Consider the following 23,221-nt stretch of genomic DNA (forward strand, 5'->3'; position numbering starts at 1 on the left):
TTATTGATTCCAAGGCAGATGGTAAGTTAAAAAAAAAGTGAGTAAACCCAAATGAGTAAAGGCAATTGCCAGGCCCTGTTCCGGCCAGCACATGGGCCCACTTTAGACCTCGTCGGGCAGGAGCTCAGAAACATCCCAAACATCTACTCGCCTTTAGCAAGATGTCCACGATTCGCTGCTGGTATTCCAGAGCCTGCTTGTCATTTTTAAAATCTTCAAAAGTCTACAAAGGAGAAAGAATGGTCTCTGTTACAAATCACTAATTACACATTTCAGAGGCAGACTCACATTATTCCCCAGAATAACTATAAATAAACGGCAAATAAGTTCACAGACAAGATAATTATCCCTATATGAGGCTTCTCTTTGTAAACAGGCTTAATGAGCATTACTGATAGGGTACGGGGAAGTCTGGAGTATGTCATTTTGCGTGAAATTCTAGGATTTTCCCTAGTAAATAAAGCTATAAAAAGAGTAGAGAAAAGCTTTAAGCAGAAGGAAGCAGGAATAAGAATACCATCCCCCAAAGACAGGAAGGCTGTGATGGGGGGTGGGCATCACCACCCTCTCCCTAATGAACTTCCTTTGTAGAACCAAGGGGTGCATGCCTCCCTCCCTCACCCCGTCTGGATGGCTTCCCTTTGCCTGTTGGCTTCCTCAGTCACAATGGTGGCTCTTGAAGGCCAGGGTCTTGCTTTTGCCTTCATCTGGATCCCTGACCCTTCGCTCAGTGCCCGACACATAGTAAGCTCTAATTAATACATGTAATTTCTCCCTTTCTTTAGTTCCCTTGCTTTTTTCTTTTGGAACATGGCTAATGCAGACTTCCATCTGGCATGACTCCATACGTATAACAGTCGTCATATTTCTTGACTTCTCAGTGGGTGGGAGGAGGGAGACAATTTGGAGCTCAAAATGTTAATTAAATAAAAAATACCTGTGTATGATCTCCCTCTCCACCCCCACCCCAGAATGTCGGCTCCTTGAGGCCAAGGATTGGCTTTTGTTTGGTCTCTGTATCTCTAGTGCCTTTCACATGGTGGGTGGTTAAGAGAAGTCTGTTAGAATGAATGGAATTAGATGAAATACAATTTGGAAGGAAGGATTTGAGGACAGATGGGAGGAAGGGCCCATGCCCCGCAGCCATCCAGGCTCCACAAGCTGAGGGTCCTAATGGCCACCAAATATGGCACATTAATTGCCTCCTATGATTTCCATGACAACCCAAAAAAGGTGACATTGGAAGCATTCCCCAAGTTGCCATGGTGAAGCTGTCAACGGTCTAAAAATCTTCTCTGATTAGAATGGAGCTCATCTCCTCCACTCGTCAAGGACTTCACACTTGAACGTGCCCCTCAAGGAGATTCCATGTGTTGAGGACCTGACCCAAAGGACCCACATTGCTACAGGCAGGTGGTAGTGAGGAGGAGGGAAGGCCACTGGGGAACGGTCTAACAAGGACCATGTCACTTGTCCTGGGCCATCTGGGGAGAAGGTGTCAACACCGGTCCAGGGTGCTCTCCCCACTGCCCAAGTCACCTCTTCCATTAAGTGCCTGAGTGGTACCAAACGTAGTTGTCTATGAAGGAAGCCTGAAATGGCATAAAGAGGGCTCAAAGTAAGCTCTAGGAAAGAGGCCTTTTCCCTGGCATGCAGAAACAAGCTACAGTCAGCCAATTCCACAAAAATGTAGGAGATTCCTTGTTCCTATGCAGAAAAAAGGGGGTTGAACCCTCGCTCTTGGCGAGGAATGGGATTCCTCCAAAAGGCCGGATGGAGAACGACTGTTGATCCTGAGTTAGAAGGGTTGGCCGTCTGAGAGGGAGACGGGAGCATTTCCTGATTGGCTAGGCTTTGAAAAGACAGATTCTGCTCAGTTCTAAAAGCAGTCCTGCTCAGAAGCAGGGGGAGGACCAGACGGCCTCACCATCTATCCGAGGCTTTGAAGGGGCCGTGACAGCACAGGGACAGGGGGAGGTGGTGCTCTCCCTCCCAGACGCCCCGGATGCACCCCCAAGTACAAAGGCACACAATCCGCTCAGGAGCCAGGGCTGCCGGTAGGCGATGGCGCAGATTTCTTTGCCCATTCTTCCCGTTTGGCAGCATGCATTCATAGCTTTGAAACAGATCCTGAAAGCTTATTTTTGTAAACATAATTAAGTGGTAATGCCTCACAGTGTGAATATTATGGTACAAATAATGACATATTTTGGTGGTAGTTAACAACTGTCACCCAAATGACATAGCATTAGGAGAACATAGTCTGCCTGCAGTGTTTCCTCTAATTATAAAATAGTTCTTTCTGGAGGAACAACTCATTAAAGTATCTTTGTGGAGGGGAAAGGATCGGGTGATGGGAAGAGCCCCAAGACAGGGCAACTGTGGATGGGGCAGGGAGGAGCATGAGCTAAGCCAGGGGAGCCTGGCCTCAGAGAGGCTCTGCCACGCTGGAGAAGCCTTGGGGGGCAGCCCTAGTAATGTACTCCGTGCCGCATTCCTTATTCTTTTTAAGGGTGATGATAAAAACAATAACTGAAATTTCTGTGGAACTTTTGGTTTGCCACGTGTTTGACATACATGATCTCATTGGATCCTCACAACTACCCAGGGAAGAAAGTGCTGTTATTAACTCCATTTTACAATTGAGGAAAGTGAGGCAGACAGAGGGGAAAGGACTAGTTCCAGGTCACCCTGCTAGCAAGTGGCCGAGGCTGGATTTGAACTTGGGTTTTCCTGATTCTGGGTCCCACTCTCTCTCCTGAGTCCTCGGCAGTCTTGAGAACAAGTTGGCTCCCTTTGAAGAGGCTCCTTCCCAGGCACAAAGCCCAGTTGTTCAATCACACGACTGTGCCTGGAATGAGACTTGTCCTACCCTGGGACTCTCATTTGGGATTTGTTTCCTTCTCTACAAAACATGCAGGCATCCGAGGAGGAGGAGGAGGAGGAGAGAAAAAGGGAAAGACAAAGCCTTTCTGGTGTGAGCCACAGGTCAGGCAGCCAGTGGAGGTTGAGATGGGCCCCCAGTCATCTTTGGGGAGGGCCTGAGGTGTTCCTTCCTCTCCTGGCCTCAGGCCTTTGTCCTCCCTCACTTCTTTCCCCTCCTTTTTCTTCATTTTCTGCATCCTCTAGACTGCTCTTCTCTCACTTCTTTCTGGAATCTTCTTAGACAGGCTGGCTGGTTTTCCTGGGAAATCGGCAGGTACTTAGACAGATGGTGAATGATGGCTGCCTCCTGACTCCTAGTCCAACTTCTGTCCACTTGGCTGCCTCTAGAAGTGATAATCCCTGACAAGCGGCTGGAGTTTTGTAAACCCAAGTGCTGGGCGATGGCTCTTCCGATACCTTCCCAGGCTCTCGTCGCTGCCCAGGGGAGAAGAAGGGGAAGTTTCCTCTTTGACTCCCCTCCAAGGTCCTGAGCCCTCCCTTCCTGGCCCTGCTCTTGGTCCTGGCCTTGGCCTTTAGGCCTTCAATCCCTTCTGCTCCCCTGGTTCTGGCTCCATTTTCTCCCTTCACCCTCCATTCAGTGCCCCACCACCTTGTCCGAGTCCTGACCCCCTTCATAGTTTGGTGATGCCTCTATCCTTTAGCAGAATGTGTTGCTTTGGGGTTCTTAAAAAATTGATCATTGGAGAAAATAAAAACTTTGTCAGAAGTTAATGACAATAAAAATGTCATGTTTTTCACATCCAGCTCAAAAGGTCCCTAAAGCCCAGCCATGGACAGGCCTGTGGCCCTTCAGTGAAGAGTCCCTGCTAATTCCACAAGGCCCTGGCCTCTCCCATGAACCCCTTGGCCAGTCATCCCTTTACCTTTTATATCTATTTTTTTTTACCATAAAGTCATACTAATGTTCATGCTTCTGTTTTTTTAAATTATTATTTAAAACTGTACCATTTCTCTTAGAATCAATCATGTGGATTGGTTCCATGGTCAAGTAGTCAAGGCTATGCAATGGGGATTAAGTGACCTGCTCAGGATCACACAGCTAGGAAGTGTCTGAGGCCAAATCTGAACCCAGGTCTTCCCAACGTTAAGTCTGGCACTGTGCCACCTAGGTACCCCGAATTTCTTGATTTTTTAAAAAAATCTGCCAACTTACAGAGATGACTCAGAGCTAGGGCTTGGCTCAAAAGAGAGGCCACCCAGCCCAACCCAGACCTAAACAAGTGTGTCCATCTTGTGACATTCCCCAAGTGGCCGTCCAGCTTCTTCCTAAAGACTGAAGGCCCACAAACCCAGGCCCTGGCCCTGCCCTTCTTATATTCCCCCGGGGCTTGCATATCTGATTTATTATTAAAATGTGGTTTCACCCTTCTCCCACCTCAGCCTGCTCTGCCCTCCCCCTCATCCTCTGTCTTCTTCACGCTCCTCCTGTTGATCCATGAATTCGAAATTTCCCTGCTGTCTGTCCTTCCAGCCCCGATCAATGTCTCTCTTCACTGAAAGGCCTCAGTAACTAGTGATCTAATTAAAGCCCTTCCTCTTAAGTGTAAGTAAATGAGGGTTAACCCAGGGCCCAAAGACAATTTTTTTAAAGGGCTTGTTCATCTGAATGTATTTGTCTGATGGAATGCGTGTGCGTGTGTGTGTGTGCGCGTGCGTGTGCGTGTGTGTGTGTGTGTGTCTGTGTGTGTGTGTGTGTGTACAGTTTTAAACAGAGGCAGGCCCTGCTTGGGTTTCTGGCCAGCTCTGTTCACCACTGCCCGGCCCCCTACCAAGACACAAGAAATTGCCAAGAATTGGAGATATGGGTGGCAATACCTGAACCCAGTTTCTCCCCTTTAGAGGGGTTCAGTAAGAGCAGAGTCAGAGGAAGGGAAGAGGCGTAGGCTGGCACCGGGGCCCAAAAGAAGGCCCAGCTGGGCTCTGGGCCTGAGGCCAAGCCTTTCATTTGAACACTGTCTTCTCCCAGGCAGGTACTACAGTTTAGTGGTCAGTCACAGACGCTGAGTTTGGAACCCGTCTCTGACTACCTGGGCGACCTTGGAGAAGTCACTCCACCTGGGCCTCAGCCTCCCCCTTGTTCGAGCGTATGTGCTGGATGGGTCACTGCTCCTACGAGCCGAGCCTAGAAAGGTGCTGTACACCCCGAGCTACTTACCAGGGCGAGGACGTTCAGGAACTCCCTGGTGTCAAAGTGAAGCAAGGTGCAGATATAGGGGTAGATCTCTTCCTCGGAGGAGGCCTCCGCTGAATGCAGACGGATCAGGAATTCAAAGACCTGTGAATGCAGGGAGAGGGCACCCATGACACCTGGCAGCAGCCATGATTCCCACTGGGATCAGCGAAGGCCTTCTGCTCCTCTCAGGCTCTGGCAACGGGCATAGCCAGGGCCTCCTGTGCACGTACACCTCCCCAGGGCCCCTCCAGCATAGCTCACAGGGGAGGGCACCTACCTGGTTTTTAACCAAAGGCACCAAGTCTTCAGGGATGTCCCCCAGGGGATAGGCACGACCTGCCAGGCAACAACTGAAAAAGAAGAAGAAAGTCGGGATGAGAACATTCACTTTCTGACGAAGTCCTAGCCCAGCTCTGGAAGCTGGTCTGGCTCTGGCCGGGCCTAGACCAGCCCAACCACAGACCAAATTCATCTGAAGACTCTTCTTTTTTAAACCTTTTATCTTCCCTCTTACAATCAAAACTGTGCATTGGTTCCAAGGCAGAAGAGCAGTAAGGGCTAGGCAATGGGGGTTAAGTGACTTTCCCAGGGTCACACAGCTAGGCAGTGTCTGAGATCAGATTTGAACCCAGGACCTCCCATCTCCAGGCTTGGCTCTCTATCCACTGAACCCCCTAGCTTCTCTGAAGACTCTTCTTTTTTAGGTTCAGTTTTTGGCCTGAGCCAAAAGTTTGGTTTGTTACTTTTTTTGTTTTTGAGGGTGAAGGAAAGGGGGATCAGCCCAAAGTTACCAGGAAATCTTCCAGTTGGGTCCTGTATACAAACAGGGCCTAGTTTTGAGCTCACTTGATTTAATCAGATTTGGATTTGGCCACCAACCAGTAGGTCTGTCTAGGTAAGTCCCGTAGTCTTGCCTGGAGAACCAGGATAGTGTTTGCCTCTCTGGGTGAAAGAGACAGTGGGGTAGGCCTGAAGTTGGGGAGAAAGTCTTCAGAAAGGACAGCAGCCAATCTTTTATTTGGTGACAAAAGCCAGCCTTGCCCACTCTACATGTAGGGGTGGCTGGGGGAGGAATAGAGGAGTTGTGTGACTACGGGGGTCTGGGGGAGTCACTTCAGATGTGTAGGCCTCAGTTTCCTTCTCTATAAAATGGAGGTGTTGAACCAAACCAACAGAAATCACATGATTATCTCAATAGATGCAGAAAAAGCCTTTAACAAAATGCACCCATTCCTATGGGAAACAGTAGAAAGTATCGGAATAGAAGGGCCTTTCCTAAAAATAAATAGTATATATTTAAAGTCATCAGCAAGTATCATCTGCAATGGATATAAATTAGAAGCCTTCTCAGTAAGATCTGGAATGAAGCAAGGATGCCCATTATCACCTCTATTACTTAACATTGTATTAGAAACACTAGCAGTAGCAATTAGAGAAGAAAAAGAAATTGAAGGCATTAAATAGGCAATGAGGTGACCAAGCTATCACTCTTTGCAGATGATATGATGGTCTACTTAAAGAATCCTAGAGAATCCACTAAAAAAAAAGCTAGTCGACATAATCAACAACTTTAGCAAAGTTGCAAGTTACAAAATAAACCCACATAAATCATCAGCATTTCTATATATCTCCAACACATCTCAGCAGCAAGAGTTAGAAAGAGAAACTCCATTTAAAATCACTCTAGACATTATAAAATGTTTAGGAATCTATTTGCCGAGACAAACACAGACTATATGAACACGATTACAGAACACTTTCCACACAATTAAAACTAGATCTAAATAACTGGAAAAACATTAATTGCTCATGGGTAGGACGAGCTAACATAATACAAAATGACAATCCTACCCAAACTTATTTATTTATTCAGTGCCATACCTATCAAATTACCAAGAAATTTTTTTTATTGAATTAGAAAAAAATTATAACAAAGTTCATCTGGAAGAATAAAGGATCAAGAATATCAAGGGATATAATGAAAAAAGAAGTGAAGGAAGGAGGCCTTGCAGTACCAGATCTTAAACTGTACTATAAAGCAGTGATCATCAAAACAATATGATACTGGCTAAGAGACAAAAGGGAGGATCAGTGGAATAGACTTGGGGTAAGTGACCTCAGCAGGACAGTCTATGATAAACCCAAAGATCCCAGTTTTGGGGACAAAAACCCACTATTTGACAAAAACTGCTGGGAAAATTGGAAAACAGTATGGGAGAGATTGGGTTTAGATCAACATCTCACATCCTACACCAAGATAAAACTCAGAATGGGTGAATGATTTGAATATAAAGAAGGAAACAATAAGTAAACTAGGTGAACACAGAATAGTATACATGTTAGATCTTTGGGAAAGTAAAGATTTTATGATCAAGCAAGAGTTAGAAAAAAATTACAAAATGCAAAATAAATAATTTTGGTTACATTAAATTAAAAAAGTTTTAGTACAAACAAAACCAATGCAATCAAAATTAGAAGGGAAGCAACAAATTGGGAAAAAATCTTTGTAACAAAAACCTCTGACAAGGTCTAATTACTCAAATTTATAAAGAGCTAAATCAATTGTACAAAAAAATCAAGCCATTCCCCAATCGATAAATGGGCAAGGGACACGAATAGGCAATTTTCAGATAAAGAAATCAAAACTACTAATAAGCACATGAAAAAGTGTTCTAAAATCTCTTATAATCAGAGAAATGCAAATCAAAATAACTGAGGAATCACTTCACACTTAGGAGATTGGCTAACTTGACAGCAAAGGAGAATAATGAATGTTGGAGGGGATGTGGCAAAATTGGGACATTAATGCATTCCTAGTGAGTTGTGAATTGATCCAACCATTCTGGAAGGCAATTTGGAACTAAGCCCAAAGGTCACTAAAAGACTGCCTGCCCTTTGATCCAGTCATAACACTGCTGGGTTTGTACCCCAAAGAGATAATAAGGAAAAATATGTGTACAAAACTATTCATAGCTTCACTCTTTGTGGTGAAAAAAAACTGGAAAATGAGGGGGTGTCTCTCGATTGAGGAATGTCTAAGCAAATTGTGGTGTCTGATGGTGATGGAATACTATTGTGCTCAAAGGAATAATGAACTGGAGGGATTCCATGGAGACTAAAACAACTTCCAGGAATTGATGCAGAGTGAGAGGAGCAGAACCAGGAGAACATTGTAAACAGAGACAGATACATTGTAGTACAATCAAATGTAAAGAACTTCTCTACTGGCAGCAATGCAATGACCCAGGACAATTCTGAGGAACTTATGAAAAAGAAACTATTCACATTCAGAGAAAGAACTGTGGGAGCAGAAACGCAGAAGAAAAACATATGATTTATCGCATGGTTCAATGGGGATTTGATTGGGGATGTTGATTTTAAATGATCACTCTATTGCAAATTGAAATAATATGGAAATAGGTATTGATCAATGAAACATGTAAAACCCAGTGGAACTGCTCATTGGTTCCAGGAAGAGGGAGGGGGGACAGGAGGGAAAGCACATGAATCATGGAATCATGGTAAAATATTCTAAATTAATTAAATAATTTTATTTTAGAAAAATGGAGGTGTTGGCATAGAAAGCTTCTGAAGTGACTCCTAGATCCAAAAAGCAACCTAAAGACTCAGTCTAGCTTCATTGCCTTGGTCAGGGAGAGGACACAACCAGGAGCACCCAGAGAAGGTGTCAGGGATGTGTACTTGCATTTACCTTATGTAGACAAGAAGCTTGTTGCCCATAATAACCTGCTCATCTGCAACAGAAAAAAAAAATTGTATATTACAGATTATACATATGTATATACATTAAAAAAACATTAGATTATAAATGTTATACTATGTAAAACATTCTATTATATATATATATAATATTTGTAATTCTCTCTGGGGTAGGGAGGGAGCTAGAGGTGCTCTTAGGGTACCCAAGGGGGGAATGCCTTAAGGCTGGGCCTTACTGTTGGGTACTTCCTGTGCCCAGAGCGCTACTGGGGCAATTATGGCTTTGGAGCTGGGAATTTCTGTGAAAAGGCTCCCATTAGTCCAGGCAGTTTCCAGGGCTATGCAGAAGATGTGTGCCAATGGGGTAGTGGGATGACTTTGCCATTAGCAAGGCCTTAGAGCTATGGCAGGTGGAATGAATGGAAGCGTCCATGGGCTATTAAGTGGTAGCTGGCTGGACGACCTGAGTGGCCAATAAGCTACAGGAATCCTGGCCTCGGAGGACTTCTGGCTGTCTTCATGTGAGCCCAAAGCCTCCCATTTACTCCGGCTGGTCTCAGGGAGCAGAGGCAAATTTTTTTTTGTTCATCACTGAGAAATCTACAAAATGGGCAGCAAGTTCTTTCTCCTGTGAGATGACTGACTAGAGGCTGACTCCCAGGATATTTGAGTGAAGAAGGGGTGAAAAGAGGCTTTCTAAGGCCTCTTTCCAAGCCTACTTCACTGACTAGGAGAACCCGATGATAAATCAGGAGCAGGAACGAGGGGTCAGAGAAGCAGTGGCTTCTAGTCCTGAATTTATTGCTAATTCTCTCCATCTACTTGGGCAGGGTGCAACACTTCTGGCTCAGCTTCTTTATATGTGCAACATCTCAACCGTCACATCCTCTACTATATCATGTTGTGCTCACTACTGACCCCCTGGCTCAAACCCCTCAGTTCCTGTGTGTGCTGACTGTTGAGCCTTTCCCAGAAGCCCTCGGTCTCATCTTGGGTGCTTGTTCCATCTCCCACCATTCTGCCTCCTCAGCTCCCTTCCTTCCCCCTTCCTCTTCTGGGGCTCTGGGAATCTGGGGGGGAAAATATCCTTCTGTCTCCCCTTCTATTTGCCATTTTCCTCTAAGCCCAGATGAAAATGGTTGTCCCCCAAGCTACCACTGGATACTATTTACCTGTCAGAGACTTCCCGGCACTTAGAGGAGGGGCAATGACCTTGAAAAGTTTCTGCATTTAAAATGGACACAAGCAGAGTGATTTCAGAAGGTAAAGGGTAAATTGAGACCCTGCCCCTGGCCCTACCCCCCCCCCCAACCCCCGAGGGACAGCACTGGGGGCTGGCAGATAGCCAAGGCCCTGGATCCAAAGACCAGTCCTTTCAGGGCCACTGACAAGGAAACACTTTTTAAAACCTTTACCTTCTGTCCAAGTATCAATTCTAAGACAGAAGGGCAAAGGCCAGGCAACTGGGGCTAAGTGACTTGTCTAGGGTCACACAGCTAGGAAGCGGATGAGGCTACATTAGAACCCAGAAACTTCCATCTCTAGGCCTGGTTCTCTATCCACTGAGCAACCTAGCTGTCTGGCCATCACCACCTTTCACAAAGGGAAAGATGGCTTGTAAGAATCACTGAGACAAGAGTGACTTTGAAATCTCTGAATTATCTGCTTATTCAAATGGGAAAGAAAGGCTAACTGATGGAGGCATGGGACTAAAGGATCACTGGAAATCCCAAGCTCAACCCATGTGAATGGTCCAAGGTTTGGAAGAAAGCAAAGGACAATCTTCAAAACCCACTAGAAAATACCCAAGCAATGACCCCATTAAGCAGGGGGTGAGGGGCCCAGCAGGCTCACCTCCATGGGACTGATGAATTCATTCATGCCCCTGTTGTAGACGTAGATCATGGCATCGTAGAGGCGATTTTCCCAGCACATGAGAACAACCTGCAGAAGGGAGCAGATTACCCTGGACTGAGGACACAGTGACCAGGCCAGAGACATCAGGTGGGAGACGGCTGCTCCAAAGAGAAAGGAACTCGATGTTATAATTAAAATAGTTGGTGCCATAAACTGTAATAATTAAAATGGTTGATGTTGTAAACTGTAGTGAGTTAAAATGGTGGAAGATATGAATTGTGATAGATATAAGAGAGGGTGAGTAAATTGTGACCACAGAAAATATGTTTCACTACAGTGTCTTGGTTTTTAAATCAAATATAAGGTGGTCGCCAGGGAAATATTCCCAGTTATTTAAATATCCAAGTCAACTGGGTTTTATAGAGATTTAATTAATAATACAATGAGTAATCAAAGAAAGAGAGAGAGAGAGAGAGAGAAAAGAAATAAGTATGAAGGGCCTTAAGCCAACATGGCCTAGACCTGAGTCTTAAGAGAGAGATCAGTCAGTCAGTCTTTTATCACTCACCACAAGGTCTGTCTAAACAAGGATTTTAGGGACACCAGGCCAGCTCCATCTCAGCTGACTTCACCAGAGAGAGTTCCAGTCAGAGTCCTCCTCAAAGAGAGATCCAGCCAGAGACTGTTTCAAAGGGCCTCTCTCCAGAGCCTCCAGAGGGACAGAGTCCCCTCAGAGGAGCTCCAGCGAGACCTCCTTAGAGATTGTCCTCCAAGAGCTTCCCTTCTCCAGAGCCTCTCTCAAGAGATTCTTCCCAAGCGATCCTCATAAGAGCTTTCTCCAAAAGGATTGTTGTCCAAGGACCTATCTCCAAGCCTCCAAGGATCTCCAAGCCTCCCCTTGCTCAAGAGATACCTTTTCTTATATAGGGTTTTTTTTCCTATGTCACCTCCCCTAAGTTCTTCCATCTACCAATCACCGTAGATGTTTTCTAAAAGACAGCCCATCTGAATTCCAGCTAAGTCAACTAATCCCCTCAGTAAGTCTGAACCAGAGAAAACACAGCTGAGTCGACTAATCTCATTAAGAGACCCTTTTAGGTACCTAGCATCCCATTGTATCAATTCTAAAAACAGGCCTGGCTCAAAGAACTCCTTGCCTTATTATGAGCATGGGTCCAAGTACTTTCATTGTTTAGCAAGGAGTTTTCTCCCCTAAAGCAGTCTTAAATACTGGTGGAGTAGGGGTCCTCCCATAACAAGGAGTTTTCTCCCCTAAAGCAGTCTTAAGTACGGGTGGAGTAGAGGTCCTCCCATTTCTGATCCTGGCGAGTTCTCACAGTCAAAATGGGGAATGTTTCCAGTAGGGAATTTGTTACAATGGAGGATTCCTCAATGTGGAAATTTTTAACATTCACAAGTCTGAGAAATTTCAAGATTTACATCAACCAGCAAGCATTTATGATGTGCTGTGTGCCAGCCCCCATGAGGCAGAGAAAGGCCCAGCTGGCCCCAGCCCAAGGAGCTGACACTCCATGAATCCACATGAACATGAGCCACACGGTAATCAGCTCACGGGCAGGAGAAGGAAGCATGTGAAGTGAACCCCGACAGCAGCCAGTGGAGGATGTTAAAAGACCAAAGGCCAGAGCTGGAAGCTGCTCTGTATAGGTGGAGAAAGAGAGGCGCAAAAGTCCAAGTGGTGGGAAGGAGCCAGATGGTGGAGAGGCTTCAGTGATAACCACAGGGGCCAAGGCTTCCTCCCACACCTAGCAGGGAGCTGAGCAGGGGGTGATGTGGGCTTTGGGAAAGTCGCTTGACAGTGGAATGGGGAGACAAGATGTGGAGAGACCAACCAGAGCCTCTGAAGAGGGGCACAAGGGCCTGTACCAGCCTGGGAGGGGTTAGAGGAGAGAAAGGGATGTGTGTAAGAGAGGTTACCGAGAAAGAAGGGACAGGATCAGGCCCCAGGCAGGGGATGCTGACTCTGTCCAAAGGCCTCCCAAACATCCTCTCTGCAGAGAAAGTGATCTTTGCCTTTCCAGAGCTCCCTCGCCTCACCATGCCAACATCTCTAGCCTTTCTGCCTCATCCCCATCTTCTCCTCATCTCCATGCCCAGCAGAGAAGTTCCCTGAAATTCTAAGGCCACTCCTCAACTCGGCCCTGATCCCTTCCTCTCCCTCTCCCTTGGGGAGCTTTCCCCCTCTGGCTCCATCAGCTCCAATATCTCATTAGTGAGAGGTTTCCTTCTTTTGCCTATGAACATGCTCAGGCCTCACCAATCCTAAAATCCTACAGCAAGGGCTCTTCCCATCTCTGGGGCTTCACTCTTCACTTTCCCTCAACTGCCATTGTGTGGACTCTGCTTCCCCTTTCCTCCTGGTTGAGTCACTGTCCTGATTGAGAAGTGAAGGCCATATTGCCTCTGGATAAAATACTGACCCCTCTGGCATCTCAAGCTGTCCCCACGCTGGCTCCAGACCATTTTTCCAGACGTACTTCCCACAATTCCCTTTGCTGTTCCACAGGTTCTGGTCTGACTGGTCTACTTGCTCTTCCCTGACCTCAGCCATCTCATCTGGGTGTCCAGGCCCAGGCTGTCCCTTGTGACAGAATGCAGCCTCTACTCGGTTCAACTAACTGGTTCTTGGCTTCCCTCAAGGCTCAGTTCAGGTGCCGCCTCCTACATGAAGGCTTCTCTCTCTGTCCCCAGACTGTTAGTGCATCTCTGCTTCTCCTGTATTTACTTCCTGGTGTTCCTCCTATACTCCGGGCACAGTGTTGGCCCCTGAGGGCAGAGCCTACCACCGGCTTTTCTGCAGTCCAGGCTCTGTTCCCCAGTAGCAGGTATTTATGGCATTGGCCGGTCCTGTTGGGTCCCTGTCTACGTTGGGGGGTTTTCGGTTTGTGAACTCACCTGCTGTATGTCCAGGCTGGTGATATCCATGTGCACAATGAGGGTCTCTACGTTTTCCATCAACTTTTTATCTTGGAAGTGAACGAGCAGGTCTTTCATCACCTGGGCTGTGATCCCCACCAGCTGGTCACTTAAAATGTAAGGCTCGAGGCACTCCAAGAAGACCCCCTTGGCCACCGAGTTCTCACTGAACCTGTCGTACATCTGGCTAAACAGAAGATCCCTGGGACAAAGGAGAAGCACTGGTGAATTTCAGCAAGGCAAGTCATTGACGGTGGCTCTCTGCCTCTGCCCGGCCATTTCCCCTCCTGAGCCATCGGGGAAGCCCGAGCTTCCTTAAGGCTCGGCCCCAATGCCCCCCCGGCTTCACATTTAATGGTGAACTTTCTCTGATAGTTTATTTTGTCATCAAAATGCTCTCTCCAAATTGGTTCTCAGCCCACCCTGGCAAGATAAGGAGCCTAAGGCTTAAACATTAACTGGGCTGGGGGTGTGAGGAGGAACCCTAAGAGTAATGAGCAGCCAGAAATAGAAAGGGAATGCTGGACTGGTTCGCTCTGGGCTTGAAAAGCATGTTGGGAAAAATGAGCTGGGCAAGATAATGGCATCTTTTAGCAGTGAGCGCAGCGCCCTGGGGAAGCAAGAGAGATTCAGAAAGCGGAGGAAAAGAAGGCAACCCCAGAGGGCACCTTGGTGAGAAATAAAAGCACATCTTGGTGGGCAAAGACAAGTAGGAATCCTGGGCTTCTCTTGCTTTAGATGTTCAATGCTATAATAAAGAAGGAAGAGAAAAAAGGATACAAGTAATTCCAAGGCCCCTTTTCCCATCATTCTGAGTGTGCTGGGAACACCCAGTTGGTTTAACACTTGTGGGTTCAAAAGAAACAAAACCCAAACCCCAGACCCTCCTATTTGGACCATCTCTCCCAGCTTCCTCCCGTGGCGCCCAGCCGAGCCGACTGCAGAATGCTGTTTATCTGATCTGATACCTCAGGGCTGTGCACCAGACAATCAGACCCAACCCCTGTGGGGTCTGGCAAGGATTGTCTTTCTGGGGGGTCTGAGGGGCGGGCCACCCCCCTCACCCAACCCCCGCCAGGCCTTGTTCCGCTAACCCTCTCCACTGGCGATGTTGACCCCTCTCAAAGTGAGCTCAGCCAGGTAGAGAGTGCGAGGGAAACGGCCAAGCTCTGGCATGTGGAGGTGACAGGTACACGAGTTAGCAACGCTCTGGAAAGAAAGCCAGTGGAGCAGGCATGGACTGGGCCAAGTTATTTAGTCCCTGCTGGGTCCAGAGTCCTGAGATATGTCCTGGGGAAGATAGAAAGGTTAGGGGGATGCAGCTCCTGCTCTCATGGGGTGGGCCATCTAGAGAGGGGTTAAGACACGAATCCTGAGATTACCCAAGAAGCGCAGTGTGGAATAGGACTCTGTAGTAAGTGTTGTCAGGCCTGTTCAACTCGTCATGAGCCCATCTGGGTTTTGTTGGCAAATATACTGCAATGGTTGGTCATTTCCTTCCCGAGCTCATTTTATAGATGGGGAAACTGAGGCGAACAGGGTAAAGTGGCTTTCCCAGGGTCATGCGGCTAGTTGGCCATTTCCTTTTCCAGCTCATTTTACAGATTAGGAAATTGAGACTGACAGAGTAAAATGACTTGCCCAGGGTCACACAGATAGTAAATGTCTGAGGCCAGGTTTGAACTCAGGAATAGGAATCTTCTTGATTCCAGGCCTGCTGTTCTATCCACTGTGCCATCCTAGAATAGGAAGAAATGATCGTCCCTACACCTATGCCAGTCATGGCATCAAGGAAGAGGGAAGGCTGGCAGCAAGCCAGAGCCCACCGCCCCAGCAATGTTGGTGCCCACTGGCTCGGGCCCGAGGCTGGATTCTGCCTTCACACAGTCTCACATTTGAGGGGAGTCCCTGGAAGGAGGATGGCTCAGAGCAGCCTGTAAGTGGTAACTATTTCTGCCTAGGGGCAGAGGCCACATCTACAGAGCCTAGGGCTTTAAGAAACAGGCTGGAGGATGGTGTTTATTAATATTGATCATGGGTCAGGCAAACTCCTAAAACAGTTTTAACATAATTAAGTCTGTGGCTCTGAACCCATGTTCTATATTTAATATGATAAATCATTTAATTCTCTGTAGAAAGCCTGGAGGCATTTTCTCCTCTGAACTGACAACCCCCCATCCAGCACCCTTAATAGAAAGATGGATTTTGTACTGTCTTTTTTTTTTTAACCCTTACCATCTGTTTTAGAATTGATAATAAGTATCCATTCTAAGGCAGAAGAGTGGTCAGAGATAGGCAATGGGGCTTAAGTGACTTGCCCAAGGTCACACAGCTGGGAAATGCCTAAGGCCAGATTTGAACCCAGGACTCCTATCTCTAGACCTGGCTCTCAATCCATGGAGTCACCCAACTGCCCCTGAAGGAAGGAGGAGTTAGGAGTGAGACCAAATTATAAAAATAAGGGACACGCTTTGAACCAAAATGTCTCATTGCCCTGTCCCAGAGCTGGTTCATGAAAAGAGCTGAACTGAAAAGTTTCCATGGCCAGGCCTCTCTGAAGAGTGAGATCCACAAGAAAACCAATGCTTTCCTTGCCCTATGGGGCTCACAATGGAAAGGAAGAGTATGGACACTCGGTTTCTATATTCTTGGCTGTCACTAAAAGGATGTGTGGTAAGAAGTAAAAGGGGGCAAAGGAGAAGTGGTTGGTTAAAGACCAAGCTGCTTCCCTCTTCATACCTAGACTGAGCCAACGTGCCAACTGGCGATAGAGCTCTGTGGAAATAGCAGGCAGCCTGGACCTTCTGCCTGGTCACTGGCCACACTGGATGCCACGACGCATGGAGCCCTGCGTTCTTCTGGGGCCAAGGGCCAGAGCCATTTCACAGTGGGCAGGGATGGAGGGTGAGAAACCTTCATTCTGCCCTTGCCAAACCGGTAAGGTTTCCAGGGAGTCTTTGCACGCCTGCTGCTGGGGCCTTTCCTCAGATTCTCTCCCATCTCTCTGGCATGTACACTGCTGTTTGCCTGTGGCCTCCCCAAATGGAATGGAGCTCCTTGAGGACAGGGGCTGTTTTTTGTCTTCCTTGGTATCCTCAGTGCCTGGCACAGAGTGAGGGCTTCAGATCTGCTCTCTGGCTGGCTGAGATCTCCAAAGGATTACCGAATGGACAACCAAAGGGAGAGCACACTTTCCCCAAAGGACTTCTTAGGGCCGAGATACCCCAGAGCCTGCCTTGACTTCCAGAGCTGGGCAGTTAGAACTTGGCTCTGATTGTGACTTCATGGAATTCTAGCCTCGGGGCTGGAAAGGCTGCTTTTTATCATTTACATAGAGGAAATGCCTGTGTGTGTGTGTGTATGTGACTTGGTCAAGGTCATACAACCTACACCAATTATCAGAATGCCAGCCTTTTGCCTTCAAATCCAGAGCCCTCGTCTGGGCACCTGGGATTACAGGTGATGCTGTCCATGGTTTGAGGCCAGGAAGATGCTCCCTGAACATATTTTAGACAGACTGAGCTGTGGGAGTTATTGCTCCCAGGAGACTATAAGCCCCCTGGTGGACAGGGACTGTTTGCTTTTGTCTGTGAAGCCCCAGGCCCAAGCACTATTCCTGGATACGTATGTGTGAGGTGCTGCAGGGGAGGCGGAGAAGGATCAATGCAGGAGCCTTGGCATGATGGTGCACTTAAGTGGCATCAAGCCCTTGCCAAGGGGGATTCATTCAAATTAGATTCTATGAAGAGATGCAGGTTTTCTCCTCCAGTGAGCTGGTTGTGCAAAACTGGCTGTACAGGGCACCCAGGACAGGAATCCGATGGAAAGGGGGTGGGGGCTGTTCTGGTGGGCTCTCTGGATGCCCCCGAGGAATGACAAGTCAGTTTTGGGTAGTTATTTGTATCTGCTGAATGGACAGAAACGACTCAAACCAGAGACCTTTAGAGACCTTCCCAGGGGGTACAGGTTGGGCCTGTGGTTCCTTACCTGCGCTCCAGCCGAAGGCAATAATCCACGATGACGGGCACCGTGTCCTGCAAAGGGACCAGAGAGAACACATCAGATGGCCCACCCCCCAGTGAGACTAGTAGAGGGTGAAGGTGCACCCCAGTGTAGACGCACTGTCCGGTGTCCCAGGAGGAGGCCTGCCCCCTCTACCATCTTTTAAAGGGATGAAGGAGGGGAGCAGCAGTAGTAATCTGCCACTTCTGGAAACGTTGCCTGGTCCTTCAGTGCCATGTGAAGGTGCCAGGAAGCAGCTGTGAGCGGGACTTTGCAATGGGAAGGTAAGGAGACAAGTTCAAATCCTGCTTCAAAAACTTCCTTAGGTATATGATCCCAGTTGAGCCAGTTTCCCTTCTTTGCTCTCAGTTTCCCCATTTCTGAAAGGAGGACTCCATGGCCAAGATCCCTTCCAAAACCACACTTAATACTCCACTCTGACAGCAGCTCAGAGGGAAGGAGAGCAGAGCCCTCCTCCCCACTCCAAAGCATAATGAACCTGAGAAATGTCCTTTCACTAGAAGGTTAGGGCTGAGGCAAGCTTGAGGAGGGCACCAGGGGCATGATGGGCTACAAGGGGTCTTGTGGTGCCAAGTGTAGTCAATGCCAGATGCATCACTGGGGTCATCAGGATGGCTCTGACTACATCTATTTAGCTGGGGAAATGCCAGCTCCTAGTTGTTTGGGATCAGGACATTTTGGACATTGGTAGGGTATAGATGGCTCTGGCTCCTCCATAAACTCTTCTTGGTGGTGTGGGGAGGGAAGAGGGATCAGAAATGAAACCTTGGGGCAGTGAGGTAGCTCAGGGGATTGAAAGCCAAGCCACTTCCTAGCCGTGTGACCCCAAACCTCAAGGCTCCTGGGCTAGGGAGAAGAGAAGGCTCTAGACACAAGGCCAGATTATCTGTGGGTTAGGGGACACTCCCATAATCCACTCCAGGTAGTTGTTTCCTGATCCCTCACTCACAATTTACCTGAGGCATCATCTCCTTTCAAGCCATAGTTGTCACTCTTTACCATCCGCTTCCTCCTGCCTTTTATTACTGCTGCTAGTAACTGTCCCTGAAGGCCCAAAGGCCCACAGAGTGATGCACACCCAGGATGCCAGTGACTCCTCCCCACAACCCTGTGAGGAAGGTTCTATGGGCATTAGTAGAGCCCCACTGCCACTGTTTCCTCTGCTCGTGGGCAGGTCATAAAGCCACATTCCCCTGACTCCAAGTCCAGCTCTCTTGCTACCAGGCTGAACCTCTTTGAATTTGGGGAGGTCCCGCTGATGGAAACCTAAGGACGGAAGTTCTTAGGCCATTCAGCTTTCACCCTGGGATTCCCTGGCTCTCTGCTGCCTTCTCTGGAGACAAGGCTTTGGCACCTTCCCAGCAGGGTTAGAGCTTGACCCTCCCCGCCCTGCACTAGAGTGGACAGCTCATCTCGACAAGATCTACCATATTTCACGATTCACTCAGAACCTTAACCCAACTCACAAGCAATCAAACAAGAAGGTATTAAACTACCTGCTAGGCTCTGGGGACACAAACACCCGAGTCTATGTCCTCAAGGAGCTCACAGTCTACGAGAGGCTGCATGTTCACAGAGAGCTAAATTCAGGATACGCACAATAATGGTGACTGGGAAGGGGTGGAGGGGAACACAGGAAAGGCCTGTAAAGGAAGTGGTCCTCTAGCTGAGCCATGGAGGGAGGCACACATGGCACACATGGAAAGCCAGAGGACTCGAAATGGAATGTAGGAGGAATGGCAAAGAGGCCAGCTGGGCTGGTGGGCAGAATATGAGAAGGGGAGGCATGGGCAATGGTCCAGAGAGACAGGGCATCCGTCTGTCTTTAAGAGACAGACAGGAATGGGCAGTTGGTAGAATGTAGAACTCTGGTTCTCGTTAAAGGCAGAGTGCGCTGCTGAAGGGGAGGGCCAAGCTTACCCCTGCCTTCTAGGAAAAAAATTTAGCAGCTGAAGGAGGGTGGGTGGGAAAGAGGGAAGAATGGATGCAGGATGGCTACTTTGGAGGCGATCTCAAAGGTCCAGCAAAGGGGTGGTGACGACCTGAACAAGAGTTCTTCCAGAATGAGGAGAGGGAAGGGGGATGGATATGGGAGGCCTGGAGGGAGAGAGGAAGACCAACACTTAGCACCAGACTGCATATGGGAGGGTGAGAGAGTAGAGTCAAGAATGGCAGCAGGTGATGGGTCTGGGGGGCTGAAAGAATGGTGATGACCTTGTCCTCCATGGGTCACTTAAGGGGAAAAGACAATGGGTTCTGTTTGGACCTACTGAGTCGGAGCAGCCTTGTTGCATAGATGCTGAGAGACCCAAGACTGGGGTCAGCAAAGGTTGAAGGTTGATATGTAGCTTTGGGGGCTATTACAAGGAGTGGTTCATGGAAGTCCTGAAATCACACAGCATTTATTAAGGGCTCACCATGTGTATCAGGCAATGTGCTAGGGATACCAAAAAAAAAAAGGCAAAAAGAATCCCTATCTTCAAGAAACTCACACTTTAATAGGGAAGACCACATGAAAACAACTAGGGATCCATCAGAAGCCAAAGGCTCAGGATCACTTGCATTAGGGCTAGTAAATGGGGATGAGAGAAGTAGCTAGGTAGCTCAGTAGGCCTGGAGAAGGAGGTCCTGTATTCAAATCTGGCCACAGACACTTCCTGGCTGTGTAACCCTGGCCTAGCCCTGACCACTCTTCTGTTTTAGAAACAATACATAGTACTGGCTCTAAGATAGACAATAATGGTCTTTTAAAAAAAAGTAGGTGGATTTGATTTTCATGCTTTGATTTGGAGTGATCCCATTGGATTTCCCATTTTCTTGTGTATATTGAAGCATCCATAAACTTTGCTCTGGGCTCAGGGGTAAAGAATAGAGAAATGCCAATGTGAGCACATAAGAATGAGGAGGAGGAAAGATGATCAAAATAATAAAAACAAACACACTCGAACTCCCATCAGCTCAGTGATATTTGTTATGATTTTTCCCGTCGCCCCCCAGAGGATAGGGGAATGAGTTGGAACAAATTGGCGCCTACTCAAATCCTAGTTTATGGAATATCATTCTTTAGGACACAAGCTGCGTGATGACAATCTCTGTGTGAATGCTGCTTTACGGTTTTTCAGGCCTTCCCTGTCAGATCATCATAAAAGCTCCATATAGCAGGTAGGGAAAGCAATGGAGAAACCAGGATTCAGGGAGGTCTTGGGTAAAATCACAGCAGTCATTTGGTTGGAACCGCAGTCATCCTACTCCTAGGGCAATTGATCAATCCATCATAAAGCATTTTTATAAAGTTCCTACCATGTACGAAGCACTAGGACACAAAGGCAAAAAATGAATCAATACTGTGTATTGGTTCCAAAGCAAAAGAGTGGTAAGCCTGGCTCTCTATCCACTGAGCCACCTAGCTGCCCCCTTATCCTTGTTTCTTAAGGCTATTTTGATCTAAAGATATTACAAGGCAAACAACACTTATATATGTAAATAAGTTCAAAGTACATAAAAGTAGAGCGAATGGGTCATTTTTAAGGGCAACAGCAGCTGGGTGGGCCTGGAAAGGCTCTTGTGGAAAGGAGGTACTTGTGTGATTCTAGAAGGTCAGCCAGAACTCTAAGAGGCAAGCCTGAAAGACTGGATGTGTCGTAACACTTTCAATAGAAACAAAGAAGTTAGGGAGCAGGGACATTTTCATTGTGGAAGGAAGATCTCGAATTCCACTTTGGCCAAGTTGAATTTGTGAAGCTACAAAGCTAGCACTCAGGAGAGAGAGGCTATGACTGAGTGGGTTGAATGCCATCAACAAGAGATAATGAAAAGATTCAAAGGAGAGGGGGAAAAAAGAAGAGATGAGGGCCTCAGTTCTCTGTCCACACATAGAATGGAGGGTAAGGAGGACGAGTCAGCCAAATCCAGCACCCTCTCCAGAACTATAGAGGTCCAGATATGCAATGGCATCAGTGTAGGGAGCTCCCAGGGTAGAAATATCTCCCATAGATGTTGCTGGAAATACTTCTAAATCTTAGTCTTAAGAGAATTGCTCAGGGCCCCAAGAAGTTATGTACCTTTGCCCCGGTAATACAATGGGTATTAGAGGCAGACTTGAACTCAGGTCTGTCTGATTCTGACACCAGCTCTCTTTCAACAGCATAGATATGCCAAAATACTGATAGCAACACTCTTGTGGAGAGCAAAGAATTGGAAACAAAGTCAATGCTCATCAACTGGGGAATGGCTAAACAAACTGGTCTCTGAATGTAACGGAATATTCCTGTGCTCTGAGAAATGATGTATATGATGGAGACAGAGAAGCCTGGAAAGAGCTATGTGAGCTGATACAGACTGAAATCAGCAGAGCCAAGAAAACAGCATACACAGTGACTACAACAATGTAAATGGAAAGTACAACCAAACCCAAGAAGTTAAAAGTGAGCAATATAAAACTACAAAGATCAAATACAACTTGAATGAAGAGATATGAGAGGATACCCCCATCTACCCCTCTGCATGGGCATTACATGTAGCACACGTTTGCAGACTTTTTCAATAGATCAGTTGGATAGATTTTTTTTCCTCCTTAAAAAATACTTTTTGTTATCTGGGATGGCTCCTTGGGAGGTAAAAGGAGAAGGATATATCAGATAACCATGATGACGGAAGAAACAGAAGATATCAATAAACACATTTTTTAAAAGCCAACTATTAGCTGAGTTACTAAAAAAAAAAAATGCACATTAAAAAAAAAACCAACCCTTATCTACTGTCTTAGAATAATACTGTGTTTGTAAGGACTAGGCAATAGGGGTTAAATGACGTGCCTGGCATCACACAGGTCAGAAGTGTCTGAGGTCAAATTTGAACCCAGGACCCCCTTTTTCTAGGCCTAGATCTCTATCTAACCGAGTCACCTCCAAAAGATATACTATTTGAGAAAAAGGTTTAATGTGTTTAATATTCCTAAACAGTTCTTACTCTCTCTGAGTTCAGACATCCTCCCTAGGTCTGCTAAATCCTTGATTCCAAAAACTTGGATTTTCCAAGGTTCCAGTCTTAGCTTTCCCCTTCCTGTTCTATTCAGATCTCGTCCCCCAGGGGATCTGACCTACTTTTTGGACTGGAGGCACAGAAATTCACTTGCTTGTCTAGAAACCTTCCCAGTTCTCTCCTGCAATGACCTCCCCCTGAGGAATGAAATGTTGCCGCTTAATTCTTATCCCTCCTCAACTCTTAGGAGTCCAACCAAATGGAAGATGGTTAAACTAAGTTAAGCCAAAGTAAGGTCCATGAGGGCTGTTTACTTTTGGTCTTTCTATCCTCGATGCCTAAAAGCACCTGGATTGATTGTTGTAGGAGATTAATACACGCTGATTGAATTGAGTTAAATTTCTTAGCATACTTCAAAAATAATTTCTTCACATAATTAGAAATGCTAGCCAATACCTGATGTAACTATGGATCCTTTTCTTAGTTACCTAAAGCTTGGAAGATGAGAAACAGCTCAGGTAGATTTTTTGATTTCCTGATGCCTGAATGGAAGAAGATAAGCAGGTCTCTGGTATCTGCCAGGAA

The 23,221-nt window shown here is 46.9% G+C and overlaps 1 protein-coding gene across 5 annotated transcripts in view; it reads right to left on the reverse strand.

Moving 5' to 3' along the window:
- Positions 1-23,221, reverse strand: part of VPS8 (VPS8 subunit of CORVET complex) — a 175,298-nt gene that overhangs the window by 91,367 nt on the left and 60,710 nt on the right. For 3 of the 5 annotated variants that reach the window (XM_056819884.1, XM_056819883.1, XM_056819882.1), the window contains exons 21-28: positions 17,621-17,667; positions 13,613-13,835; positions 10,694-10,783; positions 10,012-10,063; positions 8,832-8,874; positions 5,397-5,469; positions 5,102-5,221; positions 152-223 (exon numbers count right to left, since the gene is read on the reverse strand). In XM_056819884.1, the coding sequence (XP_056675862.1) occupies positions 152-223; positions 5,102-5,221; positions 5,397-5,469; positions 8,832-8,874; positions 10,012-10,063; positions 10,694-10,783; positions 13,613-13,835; positions 17,621-17,667 (720 nt within the window). Of the gene's footprint in view, positions 1-151; positions 224-5,101; positions 5,222-5,396; positions 5,470-8,831; positions 8,875-10,011; positions 10,064-10,693; positions 10,784-13,612; positions 13,836-16,372; positions 17,064-17,620; positions 17,668-18,612; positions 18,741-23,221 lie in introns of those variants that run through there. The other 2 variants (XM_056819885.1, XM_056819886.1) reach the window with 2 other exon arrangements.

The sequence above is a fragment of the Monodelphis domestica genome, chromosome 2 (genome assembly GCF_027887165.1).
Source record: "Monodelphis domestica isolate mMonDom1 chromosome 2, mMonDom1.pri, whole genome shotgun sequence".
In the NCBI taxonomy this organism is placed as follows: domain Eukaryota; kingdom Metazoa; phylum Chordata; class Mammalia; order Didelphimorphia; family Didelphidae; genus Monodelphis; species Monodelphis domestica.